Consider the following 21,649-nt stretch of genomic DNA (forward strand, 5'->3'; position numbering starts at 1 on the left):
CTTTGTGATCAATTCCATGTTATATTTCAATCGAAGCGACTGACAGTAGCCGAACAATGGTATCACCCATTCCAGAATAAATGAACAAACCGATAAGTGACCAAGCACAGTCCCATTGACCAGAGCTAAAAAACTTGATGTATAAAGAGGATTTCAAGGATTGATAAAAATATGTAAGTAGTAATTGAAAATAAAATGTAATTTCGCCTAGTACATTTAAAATACTTTTCACAATTTCTTTATAATTAATATTTATGTTGTACGAAGTCCATGACAATCACTCTGAATATATTCTAGTGACAAAAATACATGTTATATAAAAAATCGTGCAGAACAAAAATTACAGCTAACCACAAACGAATTAGTGAAGTAACAAAAATGTAGAACATTTTGTCACTCTCCCTTCGCCAATTTTTTTGCTCTCCTCTCCATGATTAAGAAATAAAGCGATGGACTGACATAGCGGATAAACTGTGCTACCCTGGGAAGGAGGGGGGCCACTGTCACCTCACTGGACTCCCTCAAAGTAGCTGATAAAATTTCTTCAGCCACGTACTTAGGTGAGTAACCCTGCTGAATTGTCTTATCCATCACTGGAAGAGCGAAAACAAAATTTCATTCAGAATCGATGGATAACCGAACGGGGTGGCTCTCTGTCGACAACGATTGTATCCAAATCGGCAAGATAATCATTGATAAAATACTTACCTCCGTATTTATCTCCCGAGCCGGTCAATGCATTCAAAGATAGATCGGTTTTTATGTATCCTGGATTCACAACTGTTATTTTAATATTACTCTCAGCTAATTCAGCTCTGGCTGAGTCACACCAGGCACCGAGAGCATGTTTGGAAGCTCCGTAGGCCGATCTGTCTCAGAGGATTTTTTAGTGAAACTTTTTAATTGATTAAGAAGAGATTTTTAAGTAAAAAATAGTCTATGCCTGATCTACCTGTAGGGAATAGCGATCTTTCCTTGAACACTACTAACGCAGACGATATGGCCCGATCGACGTTTGATCATCGATGGTAGAATTGCTGTAGAAATAATTTCCCTTTCAATAATTTATCATCCATTAATTATTCCATTACCTTTTGCCAACGCAATTTGTGCAAAGTAGTTGATCAGCATGACTTTGACATCCACGTCCATTTCAGTAGTGGCTGCCTCTCCCCGATAGGATATCCCAGCATTATTAATTAGCACATCGATTTTACCATGAATGGCGAGTAGTTTGTCAATTTCCTTTGGTAAACTATTGACTTCCGTCAAATCCACTGAGAGAACAGTTGGTGGATGCGTTGTGACAGTCTACAAATTCAACGGACAACACTGATAATGAGGACGTACGAGTAACTTTTAGATCAGAAGAAATTCATAATATAATCAGACTTACGTGATGAGTGTGCATGAGAGTATTCTTGACTCTCTCCAACTCATCCTTTCGCCTTGCCACGAGAATGAGGCGGCATCCAGAGGAGTAAAATACATGAGCTAGAGCCTCTCCAAGTCCAGAACTAGCTCCAGTGATCATTACCACCTAGGAAAGTCTCCAATAATTCTCAAAAATGATTGTCATGCAAAAACACCTACCTTTCCACGAAGTATCGATAATCTTCGTTTTCTTTTTAATATGTCATAAAGGTGGTAAAGCAGCCATGGGAATGTCACCGGTATCCCTAACAATGTGAATAACCACCACATTACTGACCAACCTTTCATCGACTCGTGTGATTTCATTGTCTGTCTGAAATGTCTTGATGTCTCGATGGATCTATTGTGAACAATGAATCAGTTGCCAATATCCACTGTCTTGTATGATTTTGTATGCCTTAATATTCCAAAACTGAACTTTGACACTTGTCTAACTGCCACGATCATGAATCTCAAAATGATAAATTACATAAAAAACTTGGGGTAACGTTGATAATTAAAGTTTCAAAAAATCGTGGGAGTTACTATTGACAATTTATTTAAACAATGGTCACACTGAGACCTCGAGAATATCTAACATGAATAATCCATCCACTTGTTTTCCGTTTAATTTGTACAATTACCAATAGTGTCGTTCGAAGCTACCGCGAACCGCCATTTTGGTTTTACGATGCTCAAAAAATTTCTATACGTTGCTAATCAACATTAAGGAATGAAACCAACGGATGTTCGTTTACCAATTTTTCTACGGGTCTACAAACAATATGAATGCATGTACAGTGATGTACTAACGATGTACAATCATGCACATTGGTTAGTTGTTCCATTTGCAATCCGCTGTCAGCTAAGTACATTGAGGTTAGAAAATATTTTCGGGAAAGTTAACCTCGTCAGTTTCCATTGTCAGTGTTAAAATAAACCCCATCAAGTTTTCGAGAATATTAAAAACTCCAATTGAAGTTCAGAGGATAATCATCGAATAATCCATCATCATAAAAATCAAAAAATCGTCGATTTTGCAGTTCTGAAAAGGTACAGTAAGTAAACCATTCAAGTCTCATCAACAGAATAATAATTACAAAAAATTGACAATAACCTTGAACTTGCTCACCAGCAGATTCCCCAAATTTTCGACCGTCTCATTAGACTATCAATCAATCGAACCTCAAACAATTGAAGGCAAGAAAAAACAAAGAAAAATTACATAATGGAAACATCGGACAATGAGCAGTACATAACGTACTCTCTGTCATCTGTCCATGACATTCAGCAAACAATAATTTCCCACGAGGAGGTGTGCGAGCCCACGGTATCAGTTCTCTCCGAGACGCATGCAGAGATTCTCTGTGAAAAATCCTCCTCTGACGACGAGAATTCCATCGTCTACCCAATATACATAAAGCAAGAGGAAACTCCGCAGTACACATCTGGGGATGACGAGTCGATGGCAGTGGAGGCACTTCGGCAGTTGGGGGGAATGTACCCCACCTTTGACGAAAAAACAAACGCAACAAATTCTGAGATGGACGACAATCTGTCCCCTGATGATAAAATCACGAAGGAGACGGCTAGCCCGACGAAGAAAGTGCCAGCGTCGTCAGGGGGCAAGAATTTTGGAAAATACTCGTGTCAAACGTGTGGCGAGAAGTTCGACAGGAAACTAGATCTGAATAACCATATGGTTTGCCATCAGGTGGATCGTCCCCACGCCTGCAGAACTTGTGGCAATCTCTTTCGCTCGAAAGCTAGCCTGCAAACTCACATAACTCAAGTACATAATCAAGAGAAGTCCCACAAGTGTACAATATGTGGGGCAGATTTTCAAAGGCCATCGTCACTGTCCAATCACATGAAAATTCACACGTACGTCGCTGGCCGAGCATTGGTATCTCAATCAGAAAACTTATCGGAGTCTCCAACATGTTCAGGGCAGGCAGTTGAAAATTATCAAGTGACCCAGGTGAATTGGCAGAGTTACACATTCCAGACTGATCAGAATGAACTGGATCAAGAGAAAGTCGAACTGCAGGAGTTTACCGTACTGCCTAATGGTGAGGTCGCTCAGTTTGAGTATCCCCAGACCTATAATCTTAACCTGGAGGGCCTCCCCTTTGATCAGAAAAAAGGCCAGTTCCTGACAGTCGAAGTGGAGCATAAGCCAGTGCAATTCACTTGCAGCCAATGTGGCATAAGTTTTACGAGAGCAACGGCCCTAGCTTCGCACGAAAAAATCCACAAAGCCTGGACGATGCCAATAGAATGTGAATACTGTGACAAACAATTTCAGGACAGCAATCATTTGGCGTCCCACCAGACAACATGCGCCAAGAAATTGATGCTGAACAACGGTGACAGCGCCAATGGCAAGTGGTCCAAACACGCCTGTTCTGAATGCGGTAAAAAATTCACGACTAAGCAAAAGATGTTTCGACATCAGTGGATTCATCGGAAGAAGACGCACTCTTGTGAGGTCTGTGGGGCACAATTTGAGAAGCAGAATCAGCTCGATGAGCACAGGTTGTCGGCACATCCTGGTATTTCTCCGTTCACGTGTTCAGAATGTGGAAAGTGTTTTGTGTCGAGACAGGGCCTGTGGGAGCACACCAGAACCCACGCCGAGGGTCCAGCACTCTTCCAATGTGACACATGCTCGAAGACGTTCTCATCGAGACAGGGCTATCTGATACACCACAGAACTCACACCGGAGAGCGGCCCTACGGCTGTAAATTCTGCTGGAAGGCCTTCAGAGACGGTGGAACTTTGAGAAAACACGAGAGAATTCACACTGGAGAGCGGCCACACGTGTGCCCTCTGTGCTCAAGAGCATTCAATCAGAAGGTAGTGCTGAGGGAGCACGTCCGGTGGGTTCACGCTGCTGGAAAAAACGAGACTGAAGTCGTAGGACCGCCCTTCCCCTGTCCCCTCTGTGGGGCCTTGAATCAGGACAGGGACGAGCTGTGCGCCCACATTGTCAAACATTCAGATCAGATGATTGCCGAGGCCAAGGCCAAGAGTGTCCTGGATCCTCTTAATACCAAAAGTAATAATAATAACAAGAAGAAGGCAAGAGGCAAGGGCAAGCAGAAGCTTACCAAGATAGAGGATGGAGAGACCCTTCTGCTGGTTGCTGCTGAGAAAACTGATCAACAGGAGATGAAGGAAGTTGTTGTTGAGGAGCATATCAATAATGTACTGAGGGTTCAGTTTGTTGATGATAAAGAGAGCACTCTGCAGATCATTAGTAAGGAGAATGAAGCACTCCCTGTTCTGGCTATTCCCAATGACGGTGAGGAGTTTGGGGGAGAAATTGAGACAATTGACGATGGAGTTTATCAAGAGAGTGATGATGAGAAGGAACTGGAACTCATCTGTGGAATATGTGGAGATGAATTTGGAGATAAGAATAATCTTATGGAGCATGTGAAAATTCATATTTAAAACGAGGGCTTGACTGTTGTGATATTATTAACGTGTGTTTTATACACTTTTATCAATGTGATAAAGTTCTTGTTTTATCGAATGGAATTAGATTGGTGTTTGAACGAAACCCCTTGTTTTTTTCCAATTGAGAGCATTATCTTACAATTAACGTGATAGACACTGTCAATGACAACATTGTAATTTTAAGTAAAGAAAGTAATATTTAAGTAATATTTAGGGGGTTCAGTTATCCATTGTTTATGATGTATAAAATTGATCTAGCACTGTTGGCAGAATAATTTTCTCTTGGAGGAGATATAAAAGTAATTTTTATCGATAAAAATGGATTGAGTGAATGATGATGAGCCTTCGATCAAGTTCCCGCTGATTTGTCTTATTGGTTAGGTTCGCCTTCGTTTGTAAACAGAACATAACAGTGCACACGTGTTCAGTGTTGATAAGCCACTCATGGATTTCATTTTCTCGGAGAATAAAGTTATTTATTGAATAAAATGTAAGTTTACATAATTTATTATATATTACTAAGGGAATATGAATCTCCTAAAGATGGTGGCAAAATAAAAGCGTCTTTCGTGAGCGGTTTTAGGTTAAATTGCCAAGAGAGGGAGAAACTTATTGAAACAACCTAGAAAGTACCTTTACAAAAAATAATTTATTTGAGAACTTAATGTTAATAACATTATCCCAAGATCTGTCTATATCTTCAGATGATGAGTTCAGTGGACCCAACTTTCATGTTTGAATCATGACATTCTTGATCACCTGTTGAGAGTTTGTCCATTGAAAACTTATATATAATTTCTGATAAATAATCAAGAGAAAAATCTAATTTTTTAAAGTTAATGGCGAAGGAATCCGTGTTTTTCCGAACAATTACAGATTAAACTGGCAAGTGAGAGAAAAGGTTTTTTCAATTGCTCGAAATAAACCACCAATTACAAGTATAAAAGACAATTTATTGAGGTTTCTTATTGTACATTAAATTGTATTTACATCTGTCCACATTGTGAGATGGTGACTGGTATTTTGGGTTTATTATTGGGTCCCGTGGGCACATTTTCTACCTTTCTCATGACCAATAGTCCGTCAATAACACGTCCAAACACAACATGCTTGCCATCTAGAAAATTGCATTTGGCACAAGTTATGAAGAATTGGCATCCGTTGGTGTCTTTTCCACTGTTGGCCATGGACAGCAGTCCTGGTGAATCGTGTTTTAGGGTAAAGTTTTCGTCAGGAAATGTATTTCCACCGTATATACTGAGCACTCCAGTACCATCTCCATTAACAAAGTCACCACCTTGAATCATAAAGTCCTTGATAACTCGGTGAAAAATTGCCCCCTTGAAACCCAGTGGAACTCCATCCTTTCGGTACTCTCCAGTGCAAAATTGTCTGAAGTTCTCCGAAGTTTTTGGACAGACATCCTCAAAAAGCTCGAATATCATTCGACCAATTTCGGTATTTCCCACAGAAACATCGAAAAACACCACTGGATTGTTCGGATTTCGAAGCTGTGCCTGAATTTGATTCCACGTCGGCATTTCCTATTTTTTTATTTAGTTGATTATTCGATTCGTCGTCGAGTTTCCTTGGTGGTATGTTAGTTGGTTGTTTACAGAAATTGTAAACATAACCTCATTCCTGAATTCGTGCGATAGTCGCGCTGACATTAAATGTGTGAATTCTTCGAAGTAATAAATGTAAACAGCCGGGTCATATTCCCTATTATTTATTATTTATTATTACAAATAGTTAAGAACAATTATGCTATCTACAATGGATAAATGAAGTTCCAGTTATTTTTATTCCACTTAATAATTCACACACACAAATATTTAATAGAGAAACCGACCGAACTTGTTATTAAGTTGTACGAGATTTTTATTCCATTTGCGTTCACTAGGAATTCAATGGAATTGTTAAACGATTTCACTAGATTTTTCCATTAAACTGTTTCATTCCTTTTACATTACATTCGATTAATTAGATGATGTGATTATTGATTGGCATGGCCTAACGGGCAACTCGTTAACACCTCATTAGGGGAACATTACTAATAATTCAACTAAAAGTGCTGTAATTCCTACAGCTACTCATAATTCTTATTCATTATAATATCGTATCGCTAATTTATGTTATACTGGCAGCTCGAGTTTATTAACCATAAGACGAATTTATTCAGCTACATTATCTTCTCTAACTACAGTGTTTCATTGTTATGACCAAAATATGAGGGGATCTTAACACCTTATTGACTATATTCGCCGGAGTCTTCCCAATTATTCAAAGATCTAGCACGCATATTGAAACCGATCTTCTTGAGACCGGTGTCCAATGTCTAGGAGACAAAAAATCACAAATACCATTGAATTTGAAATTTAAATTTCGAATTAATAAATTTTTATCTATAAATCGCTCTGAGCTGTCGCATTAAATGAGCACCTCTTTGGTGCTTGACAATTCTTCGAGATCATCGCGATAATTGAAAAGCCTATCTACAGCCCTGGCTCACGTTACCTCTAAATACTGATCACTACTCGGCACCGTAAGCCTTATCGCGTTCTACCGGCTGCTACAGCGTGCTTCATCCTCAGCATTGTCGACCTGTGAATTACCATCCTCAACGACCATAATGGGTGTTGCTCCATCATGCAGAGCGGACTTGGATTTTGTTCTTTTGTAAACATCTCTGGTGACACTTCTGGTGAAGCTGAATTTTCTGACGAGTTTTTTGTCCAGTGGTGCAGGACTCTTGGGGCTCTTGGCCATAAGGTCAGCATCACCGCTATCATTATGAGCAAGTAGCACCTCGTTGGCGTGCTCTTCGATAATCTCCAGGGCGAAATCAATATCATCCTCGTTAGCATTCTCCTTGGTGACGCAGAATCTGATGATATACTTGCCGCTCATCCTCGAGGGAATCATGTGTAGCTTGCCAGAGGCATTGATATTCGCCAATAGCTCCTGATTAATCTCATCGCTCTCTTTCAATCTGAAGCACACCAGTCCAACCTTGACTTCATTCATAACTTCAAATCTCTTTTTCTTTCTCATCAGTCTTTCGAATCGACACGCCAGTCTTATGTGGTTCCTGATATATTTTTGAAGGCCACTGATACCATAAGTGCGCATGACAAACCACAGTTTGAGGGCACGGAATCTTCGACTGAGTGGAATGCCCCAGTGGCGATAATCAATTGACTCGGATGCATTGGCATGCTGGAGATAGAGGGGATCAACAACAAGTGCTGATGTAAGTTTAACTCTGTCACGTACCCACAGACAAGAGCAATCGAAGTTGACGAGTAGCCATTTATTTGGATTGGTGTTGAATGAATCAGCATATTCAATTCCATTCATGAGATAACGAAGCTCAGGGCAGATGAAAGAGTTGCCAGCGTAAGCGCCATCGACATGAAGCCAGATGCGCTTTCGTCGAGTGATGGGACCGATTTCCTCGAGATTATCAAAGGAACAACAGCCAGTGGAGCCCAGTGTTGTCGAAACAAAAAATGGCACGAGACCGGCTTTGACATCTTCGTCAATGGCATCCTCCAGTGCCTCTCCTCTGAGACAGCACTTTTCGTCTGGCACCAGGACTCGCAGCTTCACCAAGCATATCATCGCTGCCTTCTCCACGCAGGAGTGCGCCTCCATCGAGCAGTAGGCTACTAATCTTGGAAGAAATGCCGAGTCCTCGGTCAACGGTTCCTTTGCCTTTAAGAGCTTTATTGTGTGAGTTCTAGCTGCAAGCATTGTCACCAAAATACATTCCGAGGCTGATCCCTGAATGACTCCTCCACCTTTTGAATTATGAGGTTCTGATAGAAATGTTGATGGCAGACTCAGAGCTTTGGCATACCAATCGAGGACTATTGTTTCCAATTCCGTGCATGCTGGACTCGCTGCCCAGGAGAAGCCAATGCAGCCAATGGCGTCTGACAGCATGTCTCCCAGGATGGAGGGGAATGAATTTCCTGCTGGGAAATAAGCGTGAAAGCGCGGGTGCTGCCAGTGGGTTATCTGAAAATAGAGATATCGGGTTATTTGGAGCGTTCGTCGGTTAATTGATGCCAGAATGGGGTGAGAAAAATCAATTATCGACGTGAAGCCAATTATCAACTTTTCCTGAGTTATATTGGTTTCATTAATGGTACAAGTTTGTTCACTCGTGTTCAATTTTTCATCAATTTATTTTTTAATTACGTAAATTGGTGTTAATTAAATCGACAGGCCCAAGTGTCAGCAATGCATTATACAATGATTTTATCATAAATTTCTTGACGCGTGCTCAACGTAATTATGGTATTTCAATTAATTAACTGATTTAATGAAAAACACTATTACGATATTATTGGAAATGTCAAGATAAATTGTTTTTCGCCCTTGTATACTCGATTCGGCTTGTTATCATTCCGCTCCACACCCCGCACCTTATTGTGCTACCATCGGTCTACTTCCTCCCTCATCACGGCGCATTGTACCCCAGAAACTGTATTCTATATATAGACTCTTCCGATTCCCAAGGAAATTAGACCGGATATTGTTGGAGAATTTTATCTTTCCAAATATCGAACGTTGATTGTTTCCCGTGTCTGTCTTCTTCAGCGAAAAAAGTGTTGATTCGAGTCGATGTCAACCCCACTGATTCAAATCTGACTCAAGTTGATTTGTCTCCTTGATTCAATATGAATTTGTTTCAGTTTTAAACATGAATTAAGTGTCTGAAAAATGTCTCCAAAAGGTGTGTCAAATTCAGACATCTAGTTTAGAGTCTCAGCCATCTTGGCTCTTGTCTCTTCTACAAAAGTAGCAGTTCAATATCCTTACCCCAGGCATAATCTTGCTCTCGACGTCTCTCATGATGTCATCCCAGGATTCCGGCTTGGTCGGCGCTTCCCTGGGAAGTAGAGGTCTCAGATAGCCCGGATCCACGTTGGCAGTGACTCTCTTTCCCTCCAGTGTTCTCAGATAGTCACAAATATACTCTATCATCTCTTTTCCTCTCACGCGAAATTCATCAACGTTCATCTTTCACTTGTTGCTCAATTCAGTAATTTTTCCACACAATAAACTCAAGTGAATTTCTTCAAGGTGATGTTTCTACTCATTGACACTGTACAGCTACTGCTTCCACTTGAATCGAGTTGAGATTTATGAACAATAGTGTTGCCCCCTCTCCATTGTACAATAGAGTGCTACTTATTTCTTCAGTAAATAATTACCCCTTCGTGAGGGGGGAAAGAGATTGAGGAAATTTGTTCAGCAGTTTATTATTGTTAATGATAAGTAATTCTGTGAGAGGAATTGTTGCTGGGTAGATCTTTAGTGGACGAGGGTTTTAACTCGAATAAAAGTGACAAGAGGGTGGTTGACTGTGATCATCGGCTATTGAAGGGGTGGCTAAAGGGTATGGCAATTCTCCCCACCTCTGGACCATACGTTTATAAATAGAGTGGTTTACCTCTTCACCTACATCGAACAACCACAGTAAAAAACATTGAAAAAACATTTGTGTGTATATATAGTTAGTTCAATCAGGGTAATAATAAGAGATTTCTTTTTTTTTCACTCGATGCCAGAAACAAGGGAGGACGGTTACAGTCCACTGGAGCTAGAGCTTCAATGGTGTATATCCCCCTTTTATCTATTTTTATGTTCAATGGGAATGAAGAGGTCTATGTGAAAAACTGGTCATTTTTGCTCTCAAATGGGAGCTTTGCAATCGACCGACTTTTTGATTTTCTTATTTTGCTTTGAGATTATTTGAAATGTCAGGACCACCCGAATGTTTTAGGGAATATCTGTGTGTACGTCCACATCTGTGATGTTCATTTTGATTTTCTTTTAATTTCGTGTTGGAGGAAGAAGGAAATAAAATTGTCCACTAATCCAAAAGTGAAAGAGAAAAACAGTTTTTAGAGCCATTTGATAATTTTTTTAATACTTTCAACTTTGATCAGGAAACGAATTACTTTCATCGATTAGTCAAGCAAATACATTGATTTATTTTATGCTCTTCCGTTGGGTGATCTAGCGCGAGAGGGTGATACCGATGGCGATGGCTCGGGACTACATCCGTTGCTACTCCCACGACGGCTTCCTGTACCGGCTTTCAAGCGTACCATCGTATCCAAATGGCGAAACCTTAAAAAATCCAATAAGCTTCAAACGAGCTCTGATCAATATATTTGATGAATGAATCACGACAGGTGCGAGAAGATGGGTGAGCGTAAAATCTGTCAACAGACATACGATCATGTGAAAAAACAGGGCAATACCTGAGGGACAATTCACTAGTATCTGCAGATTCCTTGGACAGGAGATATGCCAGTGGCCAAGAGATCCAGGAACGTCTGGAAAGAAAGAAAAATCGTTCACTTCTGCTTTCTCCAGCACCTTGTGACTCTGGGGAATTTTAAATTAATGAGCTTGACGTACGTGGGCGGGGGATTGGAGCCAATTCCTCCGATAGTGACTTGAGTCTCCAATTTTGACGACTGATTCGGGGTTTTAGTGAATCCGGGCTGAATCGCGGGATCAGAAACCATGCGAACGAAGAATGATCTCCTCTGTTCGAGGGTCGCCTTCCTCTTTTTCTCCCGGATGTCAGCCAGCTCGTCCATAACATCTTTAGACTCCAGCATTTCCGAGAGAATATCCGTGATTACGGTCCAAGCAATTTCTGGTTTAAATCCAAGAAAATTACGATAATCAGTGAACACTAATAAAAAGAAACGATTCATGTTCCCGATTGTGATCAGCATATTCTTATCTTGGACGACACAAAAAAAAATAAGGATCGAATTGTTATTGGTGAGATCATCAAATGAACAATAATACTGTTTTGAAAAAAAAATTCACCCGGTGAGTTTCTTCTCAATACTTACCCACATCTTCGACGGTGGCATTTGGCGCCGCAAGAGCGAATCTAATAGTATATCGATGATTAACATTGGCAGGAACCATGTGAATTCTGCCAGAATCGTTTATGGCACTCAGTAGTTTCTGATTGAGCTTATCAGTTCCTTGAGCTCGGAAACAAACCAATCCTAGCTGTAACAAACGAGTCTCTCTCTTTTTTCTGTCGCGACAGAGTGTAATCATCCCGAAATATGGACCTAATAGACATAATTACCACAACATCATTGCAAATTTCAAATCTCGAGTCCTTCCTCACTAGAGATTCGAAGTGTTTGGCTAATTTGCAGTGGTTTCGTATGTACTCCTGTAGACCGGCGATTCCGTAGCTCCTCATGACGAACCAAAGTTTTAAGGATCTAAATCTTCGACTCAGTGGAATACTCCAGTGCCTTGAAATGAAATTTTCTGATTTATGAGCGAGTGCAATTTTATCATCGGTCCCCCTCCCCGTCTTATCACACAGAAATTACCTATAATCAATGGCCGTATCCGCATGAGTATGTTGGAGGTACAGAGGATCAACTACGAGTGCACTTGTTAACTTGAATCGATCCCTGACCCACAAACAAGAGCAGTCGAAGTTGGTTAGGAGGAACTTGTTCGTATTTGTATTGAAGGAATCTGCATATTCAATGCCTGCCATGAGGTGCTTCAACTCAGGACAGATAAATGAATTGCCGGCATAGGCCGCGTCGATATGGAGCCAAATCTGATGGAGGAGGTAGAGCCAAATTTTTATTTTATCAGAAAAATCTGCGATAGAAATCCAGCCGCCCCCGCTTCTCTCTTTCTATATCACTAGCACTTACCCCAGGGTATTTTTTGCAAACGGGGCCAATCTCGCTGAGATTATCGAATGAGCAACAGGCAGTAGTGCCGAATGTTGTGGAAACGAAGAAGGGGACCCTTCCCTCAGCAACATCCGCTTCAATGGCATCTCGGAGTGTGTCACCCCTGAGAACACTCTTTTCATCGGGCTCCAGGATTCTCAGCTTGACGAAACAAATCATAGCGTCTTTTTCAACACAACTGTGTGACTCTCGGCTGCAATAAGCCATGAGCTTGCCCAGAAGGGCTGTTTCATCCAAGTGTGCATTTGCCGGTAATTCCTTTAATCTTGCGATAGCTTGTGCTCTCGCTGCCAACATACAGACGAGAACACTCTCTGAGGCTGAGCCCTGTATAACACCTCCACCTCTGCTCCCGTTGCTGAAGTAGAGAAAATCGTTTGGAAGACCCATTGCCTTTCCTGGGGGCGAAGGAACAGAATGATTGATTAATTGATAAACAGTTGATAAATTTAGTGCTGCTTATCTTCGTTGAGATCGTTCTCTTATTATTTCTGCATGGAAACTTGTAAGTCTTTAATGTTTGCTATTGAAGACGGAGAGAAATTTCTGACAAAAAGTCTGATGCTCGCATGGAGAACGCTGTCACAGTGATAGTCAGGAAGAAAGTTTGCTTTATGGAGAATTTTTATAGAGAAATTTGACAAAACTGGCGCAGCTAGAGAAGTCTAGCTTGTGCAGAAAATCGAGAAATCAACTTATTTATTTACCGAACCAATCGCAGACAATTGTCTCCAGTTCTGTGCACGCTGGACTCGCCGCCTGGAACAGGATTATTTTTTATCGAGAAACGTTCACTAAAAAAAGCTTCAAGTATTAATATTAGGTACATAACGGAGCTCAATTTTAAGTGAACAAACCCATGAGAATCCGATGCATCCGATAGCATCCGACAGCATGTCCCCCAAAATAGAAGGAAATGAATTGCCCGCTGGAAAATATGCGTGGAAACGTGGATGCTGCCAGTGTGTTATCTAAAATAAATAAATAAAATTAAAAAATGATAGCAACAGAGGCAGGATAAATTGCGCAATTGATCCACTCACTCCAGGCATTATCTTGGATTCAACATCACTCATTATGTCCTCCCATCGTTCACCCTGGTGAGGAGCTTCCGCGGGTAACATCGGCCTTAAATACCCTGGTCCAACATCCGGTGTCACTCTGCGATTATGTATATTGCTCATAAAATCACATATGTACTCAACCATCTCCTTTCCACGGACACGAAACTCGTCAACGTTCATGTCTGCTGATTAATTTATATTTTCTGAGATCACTTGAACAATTTTTCGTGGGATATTCTTCGGCTGATAATTTTTCTAGCGATTTTTTAATTTCCCTGGCTTTTGTCTTCTGTCTTCTGAGTTGCTGGACTGGCCCGTCGGTTCCTGGTTCTTGAGGGAGAGAAATTTTTCGATTTCAATTGAACCTTTGGCTTTGCCAACTTGTGATCAATTCACCAATTCGTTTAATAGGAGTCTAATGAAGCCCTACCTGTTGTTAAGTGACTCAGTGACGGCTAAAGGGAGTCGACTTAGGTGGAAGACTAGAGGGAAATTGATTTGAAAGATGATGTTAACGTGAGGAAAGCCAGATGGTGACTCCGGGAATTGAATGGGGGTTGAATTGGTCTTTTGGTCTTCGGTGTTCTCCTTCGTCGCGGTTGCCATAGCGCAGGCGTTCCCTAAGAAGAATTTCAAGACAATGCCAAGGGGTTCCTTGGGAGATGAGCCGCCCGATTAGTCTCTGATAATTTACTCGTCATTATTTACGGAGATTAATTATCCTATCACCCTGGCTCATTAATCTCAATTGCATTAATTACATGTAATGGCGGAAGGCGATGGTCCTGGACAGATAATTGAAAATACAGCGCATTTTCCGCGGAGATAAATACCCCTAGAGTTGGGAGGAAAAATTGGCTATTATGGGGTCGCAATATTTTATCAATTTTGTAATGGGCAATGTGGAAATTTTTATTCAACGAAATGTGATTTTTAATAGGTCGTCCGAACCAATGTCACTAACCGGCGTGTGCTCAAGGATACTCAGAGCAAATTGGATGTTTAACTCGATTTAAATGCCGCGAACTACGAGGGTTATTAAAGAAGTTGTCATCAGCACACCTCGACTCTCTCACAGGATTCTCCTATTCACTCGCTTTTTTCCATCCAATTCGAATATTGAATGAACGTGCTATCACCCACCGGTTGTCCAAATCAAATAAAATTACGAATAATTTTCCGTGATAATCATAAATGAGATTATCATAAAATTATAATTTATGACAATCGCTACAAGTGAAATCGGTCAGCGAAATAATTTTTTAAGCCATCCTTCAGTCAATTCAAATTTTTTAAATGAATTTTTGGAAAAAAAAACCTCTCGAAAAAACGTCAAGAAGTAGAAATATGAAAATAAAGAGAAAGCTCAAAGTCCTTGACTGGTAACAGGGTGCTTCTGAATGATCAGACTTTTAAGTACTTCGGGGGGGTGCCTTGGGGGTCACCCCAACCTTTAGGGATAAAAACCTTCATAATGCTGGAATGTGAGGGGGTGGAGGACTCGAGATGGCTCGAATGGGGTGAATTCGAACGTGGAGTAAACGCTTAATAATGCAATATGGCGTTCGAGGCTTCGCAATGCTATTCGTGCTATGCCAGTATACAACTGCCATTTACACCCACACCATGAAATCCACACATTTTCCCCATAAGCCGATCCAACAGACATTTTTTCCACATCTTATTCTCATGGAGTTGTGTTTAAATGTCCTTTGAATATATGAACACATTTTTTATTAAATTTCATCAACCATTTGTTTATTTAAACATTTTAACATTTATCGAGAGGAACCGGTAAATCGCTGCGAATATATTTATTCAACAACTGTTGAACTGAATGGCTTATTTCATTGAGCTTTTAATTTTGTTTGAACCCGGGGGAATCAACGCGGGTAATTTTAACGAGATAAAAACGGCGAGAGATATCTCAGCGTGCCAAGAATGGTTTTCCACGAGAGAAAATTGAATTGAAAGGTGAACTCGTGACCCAGTGTTCCCATCTCCATTTTCCAATATCTTCGATTCGTCTCTCACCCCGACAGACCGTCGCGGGTGCTGTTTTTTTTCTTCTCTTCCATTTCTCACGTCTTTATTGTAGTTTTTTTTTCAATTAATAGAAAATGTCTGTGGAAGAATGCTGATTTTGTCCTACGTGAGGGAGTTTTATAATCGTTTACTTTCTGAACTCATTTTGCAATTTACTTCATTACTATTTGTGATTGTTCATTGTTTCTGTTTCAGATGGGAAGATCGAAATTGAAGAAATTGCGGAAGATCGTTACCACAGATGACATCACGGAAAAGACTGATGAAAATTTGATAAAAAATTTGCCGGATAAATTGTTAAGGATGCGAGTGAAGAGTGGAACGAAAATTAGAAATGTTTTTAATTACTCAATTAAAGAGTTTTCAAAGTACGAGGGGGTTTTATGGTCCGGTGCTGGCCAGGCTGTTGGAAAAGTAATCTCCTGTGTTGAGATGTTCAAGAGAGAATTCAAAGGACTTCACCAAATAACGAAACTTCATTACATTGAGTGAGTTTCACGAAGATAATGTCCATAATGGTATTTAAAAGGAATATTTTTTTTATTTTTAATGCATTGCAGATCGAAAAATAATTCAAAGGATGAGGGGAATCACAGATATGTGCCGGAAATTCACATCTGCCTTAGTAAAAATCAATTCAACTCCTCAGAACTCGGGTAAGATGAAATTTAGTGACAATCTAAATGCTCTAGGAAAACAATTAATAAGCTCTTGATTGATTTCATTATTTCAATTATTCAGATATCAAGGGCCTGATGACAACAGCATATTCCAGGCCTCATTCCAGAATGAGTGTGATCAGGGTCAAGGGAATAGCAGCATAATTTCTGGGGTTGCTGCGGAGGAATTCGCTAAAATGGGTTTAAGGACGGGACAAAAGAGGCCAAGGGGAAATTTTATGGATAAAGCATTGACAAAAAAGTCGAAACGAATTCCTTAAAATTAATTATTCGAATACGTGAGTGATGAAAGGGGATATGAAAATGTCTAGACATCCAGTCTATTTAGTCTTCATTTATAAATTTTTCGTCTTTCCCCACCTTTTGATTGCCTAGTACCCAAAATGTAGGTTTCATAATTGTATTAATATAATAAGTTCGTCTTTTTATATGTTGTTTATTTACAATTCTTATTTACAGTTGAAATCATGATGGAATATATTTATTTTGTTGGCTGTCGTTTTTTCGAGAAAAAATAAATTCTGGTGCACATCAAAATGGCAGTGATGATTGAATTTGTCATTTTATTATGATGAAGAATGGTCTTTCCAGTACAAAAAATTGTGAAAAAACGATTCCCTTTCTTAATGCCAAACTGGTTATATCATTTTCAGGACTTTCGTCCACTAATTTTTGTCAATTTAGAATTCATTTGGACTTTATGAATATGAGCTTTGAAATTATAAAATATCTCTCTTATTTAGATTGAATAAAAGGTAGTACACTTAGATTTTTCATACATTTCATGGGTAATTATCATATTTTTTGGATAGTAAGTTTCATTGAAAGTTTTCCTTGTCTTAAAAAACTGCATCCGGCAATCGGAATTTTCTAAATTGTCAAAAGGGGGGACGGGAACGGAGGAGAGAATGTCTAGACTTTTAGCTCTAACACTTTTTCGTTCAAGAGTTCATAAATACTGTATAAATATTAGTGTCTTACAACATTTATTCCTAATGGGCTAAATAATTATACTTGAAAACTTTTATTTCATTTTTCATGGAAATTTTATCATAATGGCAATAACTAATCGTCGAATCTTCAATCAAAAAGAATCATCTCTGATGAATCTCAATCATTTTAGCGCAAAATAAAAAATAACAGAAAAAATCATATAAATAATTGTTTTCTCAATTACAGCATAGAAAAAATACAAAATAGAAGTTAATCAATATTTTTCCACGCGTTGTCAATTTCTCATTTGAAAATTCTGAGAAATTGCAATTTTCCTAAGTAGAAAAACACGCTGACAACAATAATTTTCAAATAAATTTTTAATTATCGGTGATCTTAAGTCTTTTTTCGTTTTGTCTCGTATCTCCAACAGATGAAGTATTATTTTGTGAATAATTCATGTCGAACAAGGAATATTTCACCTTCAAAGTAAATTTTTTATATTAAAATCGAGTGACTCTTTTTTCATCTGTTTATTTATGCTTCACTCTCTGTTGCGCTGTCATCCTTCGATATTGGAACTATCAAATTGTCTTTTGACATCAGTTTGTACTTTGTTACAAATGCTGTAAACCTGGAAAAATATAAACAGTCGTAAATTATTGTTTCAGGCCAGAACTCCATGAGATACACTTCTGATGAAAACACTCTTTAAAAGTATTTCACGTAGAGCAAGTCAACGACTGAACCTCCACCTCATAAAAATGTAGAATTCGTCTTTTCCAAATTACATCCCTTTTTATTTTTCTCTTTTTTCATTAACTCTTATAAAAAAAATATTTTAAATTCAAATATAAGTTGATTTTCATCAAGCATCAATTTTATTTTCAATTCTTCCTTTTCGAAATGCCATGAACCGAACGTAAGATGAAGAAAGAAAAACGAGATAACATGAAAAAATTGAGGTCATTATTTATGAGGATGAGAGTCAGCGATTAACTCGTCTGATAAATTATCTCAGTCTCTAAAAATATAAACTGTTATAATTAACATATTTACAATCGATCTCGATTAATAGAGCAAAATATATTTTACCTCCGACAAAGATACGTCTCTTGCTCAAAGGGATCGAATATCGTCAAATGATGAAAATAAGCGTGTGAAAAAATTCGATAAACTCTACGACAGACAGAGCCGAGTTTAGCAACAGATGATTCCTTGATACTGACTCTACTTGGAAAATATTTATTACTGTTTAGCAAACAGGCAGCACCATCCAGTGTGTGCCTCGTGTAATCGATAGCTGGACACTCTTTGGGGGTTTTATGTGCAGCACATAAGAATATCCACTGCTCAGTGGCGGTCATTTGTGTGCAAGACAGTGGATCACAGTCCTCTTGAAGTCTAACAGCTAAACCATTCAATTCCATACAGAATTGTCTCAGGTGTTCGTATTTCCATACACCCTCGTCTTGTGCTTCTGGCATACTCAGGATTAAATCTATGTTCGTTGGATCCCGTCGAATCATTTGTTGAATGTACTGCTGTACAGCCAGAGTACTGTCCATCTCTTCAAAAGGCTCATCGGGCCATCTGCAGAAATCCTGCAAGATTTTTCACGTGATTATTAATTTTTTCATTCTGCTAACCCATTCTTCACGAAGAAGATAAATACATCAATGTTCCATTGCTCTATTATTTTAAGTTCAAGTGTCAGTGGAGTGGCCTTGAAAAGGGCCAAATCTGTCACATTGTCAAGCTAGAATACCTCACGACAGAGAAAAAGACCCCAGACAATCTATTGTATTACCCTTCAAAGTTAGAAAAAAACTGAAAGATTGAAACGAGAGAGAAAAGTGCAATAAATGTCATTGATTTTCGTTTGGAGTGAAATACCAAGCCGTCAATGGCGGTCCCCTGATGATGAAAATATACGTGTCAAATGTACGGTCTTCTTGGACCTTAACCTCTGTCAAAATAGTAAAATAAAAGGTTTACATCCAGCAAATACAACATTTAAAGCAATGAGATGTACCTTTGTCTTAGTTCCCGGTCTGTTTCTTCTCAAAATAACTGAACCATCCGCCATCTTCATTTTATCGGTAGTTTCTTCGTTAGTATCCGTTGTTTCACTTGACGCACTTGGGCGACTAGCCGTGTCCAACATTATTTCAACTTACACTCACCGTTTACGATACTCTGCGCATGAATGCTGCGACCATACTGCCGCAAACCATTACGCCGCATCTAGTTACTTTTCTAGGGAGTGGTAGAAAGTCCCTAGCGTTATTCACTACGTGAGACAAGTTGGGATGATGCAGCACTGCGGAATTTCCCAGATTTTTTCGAAATGCACTCCCTTTCAATGGATAATCCTTCAGGTGCATCAATTAATTCACGAATTAATTGAAAAAAATTGATTGTCACTGTGCTGTTGCTCCCAGTGGTGGGGGAAAAACGGAGAGGCGGGAGACGCGGGATAATTGAAAAATACAATTTGTTCTGAGCATTTCGAACATCGTAAGGAGAAAAATCAATGTTTCACTCTTCGTTGAACCATAAAAAGGGGATAAAAGAAAATATATATAGATGCACACACACACACAACACATTTGACCAGATTAAAATAACCGAACGATTCTATAACTCTTGCGACTGGCACCTGGGAGTTTAATAAAAATTTTCTCTTGGTTTTTACAGCCACGCCATAAATAGTATAATACTCAAGGTGCTGGAATAGAATTCTGAGAGTTGTTTGATTTCCCAATAGTTTAATAAATGTTCCCCGCAGATTACTTTTTCTTTCTCCATAAATATCGTCAATTGACGTTTTTGGTACAAATTTTTATGTTTCTAAAATCAATCGACATCTTCAACCCTTAAATATCCATATGCAATGAGGATTGTGTGAGTAGGGGGAACGAAAAAAAATGAGCTGCATGAAAATTCCCTATTTCGATTTATGGATATGACTCTCTCCCTTCAATATGGCAAACGCTATAAATTTTCAATCTTAAAATTCTATGAATCACTCCCCATTTCTCTCTATCTTCACAGATGAAGAGAGAAAAAAAAATCTGTGGAATGAAAAGTGGCTTTGACGCTGTTTGTATTATCGTTTAACGTTCAGTGCACCTTAGACGGTATAAAATCGTCGTTCTTTGGTTGCTTGATGCCTGCAGGAAGGGGTTGGCCACGTGCCACCGGGGTAAATATATACCGCAGTCAAAGTATACACGGCAAGTTAAAGGGTAAACGAGACGGGTGAAACAGAATTTATGATGTGACCCCGAGAGGAAAAATGGAAATGATAGTTTTTATTTTTCATTTTTTTTGAGGAAGTCAGGAGGGAGGGGGAGGTAGGGGGGCAGAGAAAACCGGCTGAAATATTCTTTCAAACTCATTTAATGTGTTGTCATGTAAATTTTATGTCATTCAATTGTACTAGCATTAATTGGACTGGATGGATGTACTCGTTATAGTCGGCATGTTTTTCTATTAAAATTTCGTTCTCTTGTGAACAAGCGTAACATTATTTCATGGAGGCTTAATTAACAAAAAATAATGTTGAAAAGCAGTGAACAATGGTGAGAGAACAAGAGGGCATTTATAATTCAAAAGAATTCACTTTTCTGCATAAAATTTTGTGTTATTATACAGAATGTTTTGTTAGTGGAATGCAAATTCCCACCATCGATTTTTCAATGCACCTATCGTTCCCTAAAATTAGTGAAAATGCTGAGAATTTCCTTGGGGATTTTCCAGACCTCCCATAAAACATAGTAATAATAAATAATAAAAAAGGATGACAGAAAGAATAAAAAGAAAATGGATGCAGTCGGGCCTTTCATCTATACCCGTCGCCATACGTGCGTCTCATGAAACATTGATAAGACTCTTCTTCTCGACCATGGGAAGAACTTCCTGAAGAAATGTACACTTCCAACGTTGTATATTTTCTCCCCCTACCGATAGCATACATCGTACCCTCTCTATCCACTTGAATTCATGCAAGAAACATTTTCCTCCACAATTCCAGTGAAATTAGTCCTCTTGTACTGCGTTAATATTACACCACCCAACGTTATATATTCAATAATTCACAATAATTCTTGGAATTTCAGGTAAATCCAATAAAACCTCATAGCCTCTACAAGTGAGTTTCCTCATCGAATTTTCTTTTATTTTATTCCTCTTAGTCTGTCTGCTCGGATCCCTCCTGTGTTTATCTTAGCTCTCGTCCTTTTTCCCCTTTTTTTTCTCTCCTTTCCT

The 21,649-nt window shown here is 39.2% G+C and overlaps 7 protein-coding genes across 11 annotated transcripts; 2 read left to right on the forward strand and 5 right to left on the reverse strand.

Annotated features, from left to right (window-relative positions):
• Positions 1 to 181: 181 nt before the first annotated feature.
• On the reverse strand, positions 182 to 2,057 carry LOC135160129 (dehydrogenase/reductase SDR family protein 7-like). Its single transcript, XM_064116340.1, has 6 exons — positions 1,594 to 2,057; positions 1,397 to 1,540; positions 1,092 to 1,311; positions 953 to 1,037; positions 709 to 869; positions 182 to 593 (listed from the first exon to the last, which is right to left on the reverse strand). The coding sequence occupies exons 1-6, from the start codon at positions 1,738 to 1,740 to the stop codon at positions 394 to 396; spliced, it is 957 nt and encodes a 318-aa protein (XP_063972410.1). The 5' UTR covers positions 1,741 to 2,057; the 3' UTR covers positions 182 to 393.
• Positions 2,058 to 2,266: 209 nt separating this feature from the next.
• LOC135160122 (zinc finger protein 567-like) lies at positions 2,267 to 5,368 on the forward strand. 4 transcript variants are annotated; one of them, XM_064116318.1, is made up of 2 exons: positions 2,267 to 2,471; positions 2,549 to 5,368. In XM_064116318.1, the coding sequence occupies exon 2, from the start codon at positions 2,642 to 2,644 to the stop codon at positions 4,871 to 4,873; it is 2,232 nt and encodes a 743-aa protein (XP_063972388.1). In that variant the 5' UTR covers positions 2,267 to 2,471; positions 2,549 to 2,641; the 3' UTR covers positions 4,874 to 5,368. The 4 variants fall into 4 exon arrangements, with proteins under 4 accessions (XP_063972388.1, XP_063972390.1, XP_063972389.1 ...); XM_064116320.1 differs by having other exon boundaries at positions 2,552 to 5,368; XM_064116319.1 differs by having other exon boundaries at positions 2,267 to 2,466.
• On the forward strand, positions 5,261 to 16,986 carry LOC135160131 (ribonuclease P protein subunit p25-like protein). Its single transcript, XM_064116342.1, has 4 exons — positions 5,261 to 5,369; positions 15,960 to 16,252; positions 16,325 to 16,420; positions 16,506 to 16,986. Exons 2-4 carry the CDS (start codon positions 15,960 to 15,962, stop codon positions 16,702 to 16,704), a joined length of 588 nt encoding a protein of 195 aa, XP_063972412.1. The 5' UTR covers positions 5,261 to 5,369; the 3' UTR covers positions 16,705 to 16,986.
• On the reverse strand, positions 5,812 to 6,421 carry LOC135160132 (peptidyl-prolyl cis-trans isomerase H). Its single transcript, XM_064116343.1, has one exon. It carries the CDS (start codon positions 6,418 to 6,420, stop codon positions 5,866 to 5,868), a length of 555 nt encoding a protein of 184 aa, XP_063972413.1. The 5' UTR covers position 6,421; the 3' UTR covers positions 5,812 to 5,865.
• Positions 6,513 to 10,212, reverse strand: LOC135160125 (tyrosine decarboxylase-like). The gene is made up of 2 exons (XM_064116324.1): positions 9,710 to 10,212; positions 6,513 to 8,902 (listed from the first exon to the last, which is right to left on the reverse strand). Exons 1-2 carry the CDS (start codon positions 9,908 to 9,910, stop codon positions 7,442 to 7,444), a joined length of 1,662 nt encoding a protein of 553 aa, XP_063972394.1. The 5' UTR covers positions 9,911 to 10,212; the 3' UTR covers positions 6,513 to 7,441.
• LOC135160978 (aromatic-L-amino-acid decarboxylase-like) lies at positions 10,809 to 14,254 on the reverse strand. Of its 2 annotated transcripts, none has more exons than XM_064118192.1 (11): positions 14,149 to 14,254; positions 13,698 to 14,048; positions 13,512 to 13,625; positions 13,362 to 13,413; positions 12,613 to 13,052; positions 12,274 to 12,512; positions 12,018 to 12,192; positions 11,770 to 11,935; positions 11,321 to 11,564; positions 11,161 to 11,235; positions 10,809 to 11,026 (listed from the first exon to the last, which is right to left on the reverse strand). In XM_064118192.1, exons 2-11 carry the CDS (start codon positions 13,896 to 13,898, stop codon positions 10,891 to 10,893), a joined length of 1,842 nt encoding a protein of 613 aa, XP_063974262.1. In that variant the 5' UTR covers positions 13,899 to 14,048; positions 14,149 to 14,254; the 3' UTR covers positions 10,809 to 10,890. The 2 variants fall into 2 exon arrangements, with proteins under 2 accessions (XP_063974262.1, XP_063974261.1); XM_064118191.1 differs by having other exon boundaries at positions 10,809 to 11,044.
• Positions 16,865 to 19,591, reverse strand: Mob4 (MOB kinase activator 4). The gene is made up of 3 exons (XM_064116341.1): positions 19,413 to 19,591; positions 18,473 to 18,981; positions 16,865 to 18,011 (listed from the first exon to the last, which is right to left on the reverse strand). Exons 1-3 carry the CDS (start codon positions 19,542 to 19,544, stop codon positions 17,915 to 17,917), a joined length of 738 nt encoding a protein of 245 aa, XP_063972411.1. The 5' UTR covers positions 19,545 to 19,591; the 3' UTR covers positions 16,865 to 17,914.
• Between the last annotated feature and the right edge of the window lie 2,058 nt (positions 19,592 to 21,649).

Source organism: Diachasmimorpha longicaudata, chromosome 3, assembly GCF_034640455.1.
Source record: "Diachasmimorpha longicaudata isolate KC_UGA_2023 chromosome 3, iyDiaLong2, whole genome shotgun sequence".
NCBI lineage: Eukaryota > Metazoa > Arthropoda > Insecta > Hymenoptera > Braconidae > Diachasmimorpha > Diachasmimorpha longicaudata.